The sequence below is a fragment of the Schistocerca piceifrons genome, chromosome 1 (assembly GCF_021461385.2).
Source record: "Schistocerca piceifrons isolate TAMUIC-IGC-003096 chromosome 1, iqSchPice1.1, whole genome shotgun sequence".
Classification (NCBI taxonomy): domain Eukaryota; kingdom Metazoa; phylum Arthropoda; class Insecta; order Orthoptera; family Acrididae; genus Schistocerca; species Schistocerca piceifrons.
In genome coordinates this window covers 399,849,196-399,862,233 of record NC_060138.1, presented here as the reverse complement: position 1 = coordinate 399,862,233, position 13,038 = coordinate 399,849,196, and the positions used below count along the sequence as shown (strand labels likewise).

The 13,038-nt window shown below is 39.9% G+C and overlaps 1 protein-coding gene across 1 annotated transcript in view; it reads right to left on the bottom strand.

Annotated features, from left to right (window-relative positions):
- Positions 1 to 5,226: 5,226 nt before the first annotated feature.
- The window catches only part of LOC124787855 (CLIP domain-containing serine protease B9-like), a 183,335-nt gene continuing 175,523 nt past the window's right edge, over positions 5,227 to 13,038 (bottom strand). The window contains exon 7 of the mRNA XM_047254820.1: positions 5,227 to 6,019. Within this exon, the coding sequence (XP_047110776.1) occupies positions 5,706 to 6,019 (314 nt within the window). The 3' untranslated portion in view covers positions 5,227 to 5,705. The remainder of the gene's footprint in view (positions 6,020 to 13,038) is intronic.

Below are 13,038 nucleotides of genomic sequence, written 5' to 3'. Positions count from 1 at the left end.
AGACCTGACATTCCATTGTATTTGATGAGTTCCGACTTAATTTCATCCACCCCAGCTGCTTTATTGCACTGTAATCTATTGACCATTTTCTCCACTTCCTCAAATGTGATCCTATTTCCATCATCAATCCTATCCAATTCTACCTCGAAATCTGAAATATTACTGATCGTATTTTCACCTACATTGAGCAACTCTTCAAATATTCCCTCCATCTGCCCAAGGAATCCACAGGATTTACCAGCAGTTTTCCTGACCTGTCCATAATACTTGTCATTTCCTTCTTACCTCCCTTTCGAAGACTGCTAATTACACTCCAGAATGGTTTTCCAGCAGCTTGACCCAAAGTCTCCAACATGTTTCCAAAGTCTTCCCAAGATTTCTTCTTGGATGCTGCAATTATCTGTTAGGCTTTGTTTCTTTCTTCAACATAACTTTCTCTGTCTACCTGAGTTCTAGTATGCAGCCATTTTTGATATGCCTTCTTTTTCCGTTTACAGGCTGCCTTGACTGTGTCATTCCACCAAGCTGTTTGCTTCATCCTACTTTTACACACTACTGTTCCAAGACATTCTTTAGCCACTTCTAGTACTGTGCCCCTGTACCTTGTCCATTCCTTTTCCAATGACTGCAATTGACTACATTCAACTAACTGGTACCTTTCTGAGATCACTGTTATGTACTTGTGCCTGATTTCCTTATCCTGAAGTTTCTCCACTCTTATCCTCCTACATATGGACCTGACCTCCTGCACTTTCGGCCTCACAATACCAATTTTACTGTAGATTAAATAATGATCAGCGTCATCAAAGAATCCCCTGAATACACGTGTGTCCCTCACAGCCTTCCTGAATTCTTGATCTGTTATTATATAGTCAATGACAGATCTGGTTCCCCTGCCTTCCCAAGTATACCGGTGAATGTTCTTATGTTTAAAAAGGAGTTTGTGATTACTAAGCCCATACTGGCACAGAAATCCAAGAGTTGTTTCCCGTTCCTGTTGGCCTCCATATTCTCTCCAAATTTACCCATAACCTTTTCATACCCTTCTGTTCAATTTCCAATCCTGGCATTAAAATCACCCATGAGCAGAACACTGTCCTTGACCTTTACTCTAACAACTACATCACTGAGTGCATCATAAAAACTATCCATCTTATCTTGATCTGTCCCTTCACAATGCGAATATACTGACACAATCCTAATTTTCTTGCTAGACACTGTCAAATCTATCCACATCAGTCGTTCGTTTACATACCTTATTGCAATTACGCTGGGTTCCATTTCTTTCCTGATGTAAAGCCCTACACCCCATTGTGCTATTCCTGCTTTGACTCCTGACAGGTAGACCTTGTATTCTCCCACTTCCTCTTCTTTCTCACCCCTTACCCGAATGTCACTAACAGCTAAAACGTCCAGCCTCATCTTACTTGCAGCCTCTGCCAGCTCTACCTTCTTCCCAGAGTAGCCCCCATTGATATTAATAGCTCCCCATCTCATTACCATTTCTTTGCGAAGTCGTATCTTAGGAGTCCCTGGTTTGTTAGTTAGAGGTTGGACTCCGTCACCTCCAAAAGTCCGAGGCATTTTGCTCTGATTGTTGCCAGCATCATATTTAAAGCACCAGGGAAACAGGTTGCTAGCCTTACTTGCCCCGAGTCCCATTGAGTTTTACCCCTAACGGTTGTGGGACTAACTGGTGGATTTGGTAGTCTTTGCCGTATGAGCACAAAGATGACCACGATTCAGAATATGTCCGAGATGCCCAGCCTTATTCCAAAGTAACTGGTATCCCGACTGTCGGGACCACTTACTTGGCCACCCATACGTTGCCCGTGGTTCATGAACTAGGACATGACAACAGGAACCCACACCATGAACTACATGACCGGGTGTCCAAACAAAATTGACTGGCCATCCAGCTTGATGGAGGTCAGAGACCAGATCCTGGAGAGCTGTAACTAGTGGGTGAGGAGAGTAGCATTGGTGTATGGCCTGACGGCTGCTAAAGGAGTCACTACAGATTAGGATACTCTTGCCAGTACAATAATAAACATGGCTAAGGGCTAGTTTAATGGCCATCAATTCGGCAGTGAAGACACTGCAGCCTTACCTGAACTACCAAAGCCTCCAAAAGTGTATCAAGAGGCACAAGGTCACTGTATATAGAGTCCAGCACATTCATAAAAACTCCACCCAATACCCTCTCATAGTTGGTATGATTCTTAAAATAACCTTTGTAGGGGTTCAAGTTGCTGTAAATCATGGTTTCTGGCTGTCAATACACAATGCAAGGTAAATGCTTAAAAGCCACCATAGCTCAGTGGGGTGGTGGAAAAATCTGTTATAACTCCACTGAAGGATAAGACTGTCTGAATCCTATGGGGCATGAAGTGACCAACGGGGTGGGGACATGTTATGAGCCAGGGTGTTGTGCTGCCATCAGTTGAGACATCAGGAGATTCATTGACATAGGTCCTGTGGCACATTGCCTGGGGAGATATGGTGTCTCGAGGACTTCCAGGATCTGTTCCTTGGGCACAAAAAGAGTAGATGCAGTATCTAGTGTCCTCGATGCCACCGGGTTTCCTTCATCTTAGGGAGCTTCTTTCTGCCCTCCTCATCCTTGTTCTCCTTAGAAGACACAGAAAGAACAAGAAGTCCAATGGTCAGCAGCATGTGGTTCCTTCAGCCACTGGCCGGCATCTGACTGTGGATTAGCAGGAACCATAGAAGAAAGAGTCCCAAAGGACCTCTTTATAGCTAGAGAAGCCAGAGGAGGATGAGGGACCAGTGAAGTGGTTGCAGTGGAAGCACCAGAAGGGATTCCGACCACATGGATTGGGGGGGGCGTGTATTAGCGGGCAGCTCTGAGGGCCCATTATAAGAGGTGCAACAAAGGAAGGCACCTTTGATGATGATGATGATGATGATGATGATGATGATGACTGGTTTGTGGTGCGCTCAACTGCACAGTCATCAGCGCCCGTACACATTCCGAATCTGTACACAGTCCAATCTAGCTGCTTGCATGAATGATGATTGAATGATGAGGACAACACAAACACCCAGTCTCTGGGCAGAGAAAATCCCCACTCAGCCGGGAAGGCACCTTTTACAGAGAAGGTGATGACATTGTAGCTGGAGTGTAAAATTGTGTCATTTGCATGGGATTAAGATGCTCAACCTTTTTTCTTGCCTCTTCATATGTGAGCATGTCCAGGATCTTATACTCCTGAATTTTCTCTTGAATTTAAAAATGGAGCAATGTGGTGAGCAGGGAGTGGAGCCCACCACAGTTTACACAGATGGGGGGAGAGGTGCAAGGAATGTTCAAGTGCAGCAGATGTCCACAATCCCTGCAGACAGGGGTAGTGGTGCAATGAGAAGACATATGTCTGAACTTCATACACCTGAAGCATCTCATAGGAGGAGGAACACAATGTTTCATGTCCCATCACTAGCCCATCACCTTGACCTTCTCAGGCAACGTATCACCCTCAAAAGCTAAGATGAAGGCCCCAATAGCAACTCTGTTTTCGCTTGGTGCCCTGTGGACATGACAGATGAAGTGCACATCTCTTTGCTGTAAGTTGGCCCACAGCTCATCATTAGATTGTGAAAGTAAATCACAGTGAAAGATGATGGCTTGGACGATATTGAGACTCCTGTAGGAAGTGACAGTCACGTGAATGTCACTGAAGTTTTTACAAGAGAGCAGTGGAAGGAGATGAGGAGATGATGCTATAATCAGGAGGGAACTGTTCTTCATATTAGACATGGCGGTAGCTTCACTATACTTGTCTTCAATGTGTTCCACAAAAAATAAAGGCTTTGTGGCCAAAAAGATGTCCCCATCAGTCCTGGTACAGACTAGGTATTGGGGGGAGCATTTTGCTCCTTGTTGTCTAGTCCTGTGTTCCTTCCACAGTGTGGCCATGGAAGTGAACATGTTGGAATTATACTTTGTTGCACCATATGAGGCCTTTCCTTTTGAAGAGACTCCTGGGGCCATGTGACTACCAGCAGGAGAAAATTTAAGTTTCTTCATAAGCAAACTATCCACTATGGTGCCACCCACTCCCAATGGGGACTCTCCCCACATGTGCCACCCAGCCACAGCAATGGTTACCTGGCCAGTAATCCATTGCCAGGAGTCGGGCACATATTCCATGGCATATATAGGGAGTGTGCAGCTCAGGCACCAAAAGAGCGATCCCTTCATGGTCATCATATCATGTAGGTACTTTATGACCTCTCCACAATGGGATGGCTATCATGCTGCGTTCTGGGGATACTACAAAAACAGGAAGGAGGGAGCCGAGGTGGAAAGGTGCAGAGACACAAAATACACCACAGGGGCAACCTTCCCTGCATGACACACACACTTCTGTAAAATTTGGAAAAGATGGCATATCAAACCAATAATGGAGACCATATAATCGTTTGTGGAAAGTGAAGATAGAGCCAGGAGTGAAACTAGAAATCAAGACCAAAATCATGAACCAAATCCAGGCATGTTCTGCATCAAAACAACCATTTAACAGAAAGTCAGAGGAGATAAGAGATAGTCGAAATGTAGGTTTGCACCACAGAAAGAGGAAGTATTGCTACAAATACTCTGTGGTAGTCAAGCACATACTCACCAAAGAGTTATTAGCCACCTGGGGGAAGTAAAACAAGGGTAACAGAATTTAGTTGAATTAAGTCTGGTAATGCTGGGGGAATTAGATTAGAAAATGAGCCACTAAAAGTAGTAGATGAGTTTTGCTATTTGGGCAATAAAATAATTGGTGGCGGCTGAAACAGAGAGGATATGAAATACAGACTGCCAATGGTAAGAAAAGCATCTCTGAAAGAGAGAAATGTGTTAATCCGAAGGCATCTGTCTGGTGAGTTGCCTTGTATGGAAGTGAAACATTGGAAGATAAATTGTTCGGAAAAGAAGAATGCTTAAGATTAGATGGTCAGATTGAGTAAATAATGAAGAGAAACTGAATCAAACTGGACAAAAAATGAAATTCACGGCACGACTAGACTAAAAGAAGGGATTAGTTGATAATACACATCCTGAAGCATCAAGGTGTAGTCATTTTGGGGGGAAGTGTGGGAAGGTGGGTGGGAGGGGTGAGGGGGGGATGAAGATGGGGTGGGGTGGGGGGGGGGGGGAGAGAGAGAGAGAGAATTTATTTTTAATCATGTGGCATCATTAAAAATTATACAACGAAATGAAAGCAATATTTTTAATGAAATTTGTATGGATTACAAAACTCAATGAACATTTGAAACTAGAGCTCCATAATGGACAATTTCTATAACCAATAACATCATATAAATAGAGCTCACTAAAAATTTAATATTTTCTGCATTAACAGACATTATGACAAAGCACTCAACTGTGGCCTAAACCAGAGCAATTTTTTATTGTAAAAAGAGAAAAATGGATACAAAAATCTTAGATAAAAATCCTCCAGCATCTCAATTAAAAAAAAACTTTTGAGCAAATCTCAGATCTGTATATACTCTTACTTCTCTTTTCCAGCATATTAACTTCTTTATAAATGAAGGTAGCTTCTTCACTGACTCTTCTAGATAAATTCAACAGTTGCTTTACTTTTCATTTTCATGTTATCATTTCATTCTGTGACAAATAAAGCTGATTTATCTGCTCTTAACACCATACTTGGGACAGTGAATAACTTTCAAGCTTATGGTTCAATATTATCAAGTATCCATTCAAGAAAACCATCAACTCTAGTATAAACACTTGCTGTTGGACCACACTCAGTTCCTGTTCGGAATGAGACAATTCCAACTTGCTGTACTGGTTTTGAATCATTTGTGTATTTCATAAGTGGACCACCACTATCACCATTGCATGCATCAGGTCCTTGTCCACCTGCACACATTTGTGTAGCCTTTGATAGTGGTTGAACTTGCCTTGACTGCAAAGGACTGCACTCTTCTGTTGGTGTTATAGATACAACTGCAAACTGCAGTACAGTGCTTCCATTTGTGTCCACTGTTTGGAAAAAATTAAAGAATATGTTAAATAACTGTAAAATAATTACATACAAATTCTTTTTAAAGTACAATATTAATAAATATTATTTTATAAGATAACATAAGAATTTGGATATATACTTCCAGGCAAAATACTACATCAAAATGTAATATTAAATAAAGTAAAAAAGAGAAGATGATGGTAAAAGATTGGATAGCATTCAAATGAGAAGTGGTGAGACATATAAAAATAAATCATGAAGAGATTCTGATTGGGCAGCAACAGTTCCATGGGAACTACCACTCCCTGGTATAGAGATACTTATTTCTTCTATTTGGCAGTTAGATTCATCCAGTTCTATTATACCAACTCAACGGAAATGCAAAAAGCATATTTTGTGTTTGTTGTATTGCTTATTATGACTTTGTATTGATTGTCAATGAAACAATGAAAAACAAACCATGTTTTTCGTGCAAGCAGTGCTACTTTTGATTTTTTGTTGTCCCATGTTTTGAACTGTACCATAGAAAAAACAATCATTGAAGTGTAGGTAAATCCAAGATGGGATAATAACAATACTACGAAAAGGATAGATTGTTATGCACCATATAGTGGAGCTGCTGAGTTGCAGATAGACACAACAAAAAAAAACCTTCAAACAAGTAAGCTTTTGGCCGCACAGGTCTTCATTGGAATTGGACAAAACACACACACACACACACACACACACACACACACACACACACACACACACACACAAAACAACAACAACAACAAAACCCCATTATCTATGGCTGCTGAGGTCACACTGTGAGCGGGGAGGGGCATAGGTGTGTGTAGGACAATAACTAATGGAGATTGAGGCCAGGAGGGTTATGGAACTGTTGGATATACTGTTGGGAGAATTCCCACCTTGGCAATTCAAAAAAATCTGCTGTTGGCAGGAAGGATCTTGATGGCAAAGGCTGTGAAGCAGCCATTAAAATGAAGAACTATATGCTGGGCAATGCACTCAGCAACTTGGCGGTCCAGCTGTTTCCCGGCCATAGTTTGTTGGTAGCCATTCAAGCAGACAGACAGCTTGTTGGTTGTAATGCCCAAGTAGAACACAGCACTGTGATTGCAGCTTTGCTTGTAGATCACTTGACTGATTTCACTGGTAGCCCTGCCTGTGATGGGATAGGTGATGCTTGTGAGTGGACTGGAGTAGGTGGTGGTGAGAGAATGTATGGGTCAGGTCTAGATGCAAGGACCTTGGAGTAGATGACATTCCCCTCAAAACTATTAATATCTTTGGGAGTGATAGCCATAATAAAACTATTCTACCTGGCATGATGCAATAAGTATGAGACAAAACAGCTAGAGACTTTAAGAAGAATGTAAGAATTACAGTTCTAATGAAGGCAGGGGCTGACAGATGTGGATATTGCTGAACTATCAGTTTAATAAGTCAGGTATGATTGCAAAATACTGATAAGAATTATTTTACAGAATTGAAAAATCAGTAGAAGCTGGCCGCAGTGAAGATCAGTTTTGTTTGGGGAAATATAGGAACATGTGAGACAATACTGACTCTAGGACTTAACATAGAAGATACAATAAAGAAAGACAAACCTATATCTCTATAATTTGTACACATAGAGAAAGCTTTCGATAGTATTGACTGAAGTGCACTTTTTGAAGTTCTGAAGGTGATAGCGATAAAACACTGTGAGCAAAATGTTATATACGGCTTGTACAGAAGCCAGACTGTAGTTACAAGAATCTAGTGACACAAAAGGGAAGCAGAGGTTGAGATGAGAGTGAGAGAGGTTTATGGTCTCACCTACATTTTATTTACTCTGTACATTGAGCAATCATTGGAGAAAACTAAAGAAAAATTTGGAGTTGGGATTAAAATTCAGGGAGAAGAAATTGAAACTCTGAGGTTTGTTGATGACATTGTAACTCTGTTAGAGATGCCAAAGGACTTGGAGGAACAGATGAACAGAACAGACAGTGTCTTGGAAAGAGATTATGTGATGAACATAACGAAAAGTAAAACGAGGGTAATGGAATCTGGTTGAACTACATCCAGTAATACTGAGGAAATAAGATGAAGAAATGAGCAACTAAAAGTAGAAGATGAGTTTTGTTATTTGTGAAATGAAATAACTGATGATGGCTGAAACAGAGTGGATATAAAATCCAGACTGGCAATAACGGAAAGGCATTTCCAAAAAAGAAAATTTGTCAACATTGAACATGAATTTAAGTGCTAGGATGTTAGGATGTATTTCCTAAGGGTTTTTGCAGTGCAGCCACAGTCTGTGACAAACAGTCATGATATTCCCACAGTTCTTTTGAAACTGCTACTGCAGCACTACTATGTGACTGGTACATAGAAACACGTTATGAAACAATTGTGTATTTTATATATAGAGTGTAGAAGGAGATTCAAAAAGCCAATGATGTCATCTTTTGGAGTTCATAGTGCTACTATAAACTGTAGCAGCAATAAAAAAATATCTCCAAGATTTTAAAAGTTGTGCCTAATTTTGATTGCATTAAAACAAATCTGAAATCCACAAAGAAACTCGTGAAATGAACTACACTACAATCAGCACAAAGTGACAGACAGGACATGCCAAGCATGTAGATATACTCATAATCAGTTACTTTCGGACTTAAACTTCTCAGGTCACAACTCATTTTCAGTCTTAAAAAATTTTTGGTGATACAATTAAGATTCTGCTAATGGGAACTGTATATATTACATTGCACTGAGATTTCATTATTATATGTCTGCATTAAGATGGAATTTACTTTAACTGAATTTTCTTTTTCGTATTGTTTAAAGCCACTGTGTGGTTAGTGATTGGGAAATGTTAAAGTCACACCATTAAAAATAACAAGTTCTCAATTTATAGCATACCATTCTTCTGTTACTACACACAGGCCACTTGGAGCACTTGCACCACTTGAGTTGCCACAAATTTTGACAGCTGAAGTGATGCTAGTGCTTTAAATGGCTGGTGTCTAGCAACTTGAATCAGAAAGTTGCATTTTTTTGCCCTGGGGAGTTTCATGGCTGTTTGTCATAGAATTTGGTGTAGCCTTGTGCAAAACTGAAATGTGGGCAATAAGTAGTTCAGATAAGAAGACAAAAGAAGCTTTTGAAATGTAGTGCTACAGAAGAATGCTGAAGATTAGATGCATAATTGCATAATTAGATGCATAAAATTACATAACTAATGAGACGGACTGAATCAAAATGGGGAGAAAAAAATTTTGTGGCACAACTTGACTGAAAGAAGGAATTGGTTGATAGCAGACATTCTGAGGCATCAAGAAATTGCCAATTTGGTATTGGAGGGAAGCATTTGAGGTAAAAAATTGTAGACAGAGACTGAGAGATGGATACAGTACCCAGGTTCAGATAGCTGTATGTTGGAATAGTTATTTGGAGATGAAGAGCTTTGCACAGGATAGAGTAGTGTGCAGAGCTGCATCAAACTAATCCCTGGACTAAAGACCACCACCACAACCAGCACCACCACGACCACCACCACAACAACAACAACAACAAGTTTTACTTCATTCTAAAGTTGTGTTGATCTCAATAAGTGACTAAACAGGCAATGCAGCATTGATTATTTGGCATGGCTACCACCCCTTCTTGGTTGCAACAGAATTGGCCTGCACAGCAGGAAATGGTGTGAGGTGTGAGCAACTGCACTGATGCTGTGCACTCAACAATTAAATATGAATGGGTAAAGGCATTTTATTTGGTGACATGATATAACTACTAGTGTAATTTTAACCTGATCAAGTGTGTTACCGTCATTACTAAGTGGGCCTGCATGTTATCAGTGCTATAATATTTAGAGAAGGTGAATTTGTGAATTGAGTGTGCACCTGGATAAATTTCTTCCACTTCTTTCTCATTTTGGATGTGGTTTTTATAGTGCATATAAGTTGATACTTGTTGTGTGGATATGTAACACAGTGGGAAATTGTCAGACAACAGTTCTTAAGGTTTTGGGTTCAGCTTTTCCTTGGAAAATGCTAAGTAGAACCATGGTGCAGATTCCACATCGAACTACAGGTTCCCTTTATAACCAGCATTAATATTTGACTGGTTTCTTGCCAGGATACACTAACAACATCAAGACATGATTGGATGATTAATAGTAGTGACAGTGTGTGCTACTTTTTACCTCTTATGTTGAAACTATTTCCTATTTTGTGGTAATGGAACAAACAGCTTGCATGTATTGCCCCAAGAACACTAGATGCTTTATTGCTGCAATAATGAAGCAAAATATGTTGTTGTTTGCTCTTATTTTGTTTTCTTTGGAATCTACCTCTTTTTCCCTGTTATGTAGAATGTCATGAAACTGTGGAAAAAGGAAAGTGGAGAGAAAGAGCAGGAGATAGAAAAATTGTAGACAGAAAAAGCAAAGAAGTACAGCTGGTATCTGGAGATGTTTTTAGAAACTGACAGAAATTTAATTTTCAGCATTTAATTTTTAGTAAAATGCTGTGAGCTGCCTAAGAAATCAGACAATTTTATGTCTAGACCTACAGGTGAAGTTAATAGCAAACTGTGTTTTGACAAGTCCAATTACAATGATGCTCTGACTGAAAATGTCAGTGAAACTGTAGTTAAGGCAGAAGCCTGTTATCTGAAGGCAGATGCTTATTATCCAATGACTTCCAACAGCTAAAATGATTAAAGAATTTAGTGACAGGGATCTTGGGAAAAAAAATCAATATATCATACCAGATTGATTCCACAGCATGATTTAGAATTTTGACATTTAACACAGAGATGAGAAAGTAATTATGTCTGGCAAATTAAGGACTGAAGTTATTAATTACTGTTGCTGGTCCCTTTAAGGAACATTTTGTTGAACAAACCACTGAGTAGTGAGCAAACATTGCTTCAAGAAAAAATTGAGCAATGGCTGTAGTGGTGATGTGATGTGTTCCTGGTTGGTGCATTCTCCACCCAAGACAGCAACATTTTATATGTATTGCTTCTTGTTTTTCAAGTTAGGTTCATTGTCTTCTTTGGATTAGTAGGATACCTTTATACAATGTCAAGCACCTGAAAAATGGCCATCATGGGGAGGAGGAGGGGGGTGGGGAGGAGGGGCGGGGGGGGGGGGGGGGGGGGGAGAAGAAGGAAAGAAGAACAAGAAGGGGAAGGGGGAGGAGACTCATTGTGAGTGCTTAGTATAATGCAAGGAGCCTGACAAGAATCTCCCTGAAAATAAAAGACTAATTAGTAGAGAAATTTAGAAAGATATAGGAGACATAAAGGGAAAATTATGCAACATCTTAATAGGGGTCATTTGTTGCTTGGGAACACAAAATTTAGCTTTGCATAGGCACAGAGAGCAACTTCAAGGAGACAATGTCACTTCCAATTCTGGAAACTTCCTTTGTGTATTGAGGCTATTTGCCAATTTCAATCCCTGTTGAAAATCAATGAAGTACCATACCTTACCTCTTGCTGCTTGTTCACAATGAGATCAAACATCCAATGTCAACTGGTATTTGCTAGAGACTAATCAGTAAGATATATAAAACTAAAAAATAAGAGCTTTTTTCCTACTCAACTTGTGAGCATATGTCACAAGTTGTCAGATTTGTGGACATAAATTTCATAGGTAAGGTTATACATCTACATGAGAATTTCCTTGGTTTCATTGAAATAAGCCAGGAAGACTTTGACACGACAGCCTCATGAATAACCCCTTCGGTAACTGGGAAAGGACTTAACAGGTACTAAAGATTGTAGGTCACAGTGCCACGAGAATGTTGCAGTGATGGCAGATAATCTAGCTCTCACATGGTGAATTGTGATAATCACACTGAATTTTTTGGGGTGTACATTCGGTCAATCAAGATGTGATTATCATTCTTTGGAACTATTCAAGCACTGTAAATTTTCTTTTCTCAGTCACTGCTGTGCTTAGAGCCACTTAAAAAGGCTGTGCCTATGGTCCTCAAGACTGAATGCAATGCTAGATTGAGTGCAAGGAAAGAAACTGTTCGACGTCTTGGGTAGTATCTTTCAATGATAGTTTGAGTTCTTGAAGACAAGACAGAAGATAACCATTAGACTGGACAAACAATATTTGATGCAAGCCAAACGTGCAGCCACATGTTTAACTATGATTTATTTACCATTGAAATTATGGGACAAAATTCTCACTTACATAGACAAAGGTTATAAAAGGCCACAGATTCCTTCTATGAACTGCCATAATTTTGCATTTATGTAATTTGAAAGCTCTATGTGACAAGCTCCACAATGAGAGGAGATAGTAGTCAAATTACTGTATGAAGAATCAGACCTAAGGCAGGAAATCTATACAAATAAAATTATTATACTTTTGATTATGTTATTGCTAACATGTGCCAATGTAACAAAACCTATAAAATAACTATCAGTAGCATCCCTATGATACACCAAGAAATTTTTCCCTTGTCATCACAGAACATTAATAGTCCAGGGTAGTTGGTTGACTTAAACTGCTCTAAACACTCAGTTAATTACAGTAGCATTTCACAGTTCTATTAAATGAAACAAAAGTAAATTATTGTTGTAGGTATATTAACTGCATGTCATCCATTATATAGAGGATAAACTTAATCTGTAACATCTTATCGCTTGGAAAGTTGCAACTGTTACTAAAGAGGAAAGAAGTCATACCCAATGGCTCTCCACTCCATAATGCCAGGAGTAACACTGCAGTGCCTTTCCAAATTATTGGAAGAATGGGATCTCTTCTGAGGTCAATGCCATACCCACTAGAAACTAGTAAGTCAAGGCAGTGCAGAATGGTGATTTATTGCTGAACACAATGCAGTACAATCCTTCACCAATCCACACTTCCCGGTTACAGCACCAATCCACACACAGCCATTTGTGCTGTAATGTTAATGGCAGACTACACATGGAATGGTAATTTCCTAATCCAGCTGCTTTTGGTTCCTGATAAATGGTGAGGGATGACACAGAATGTTGCAGGCAGTCCATTACT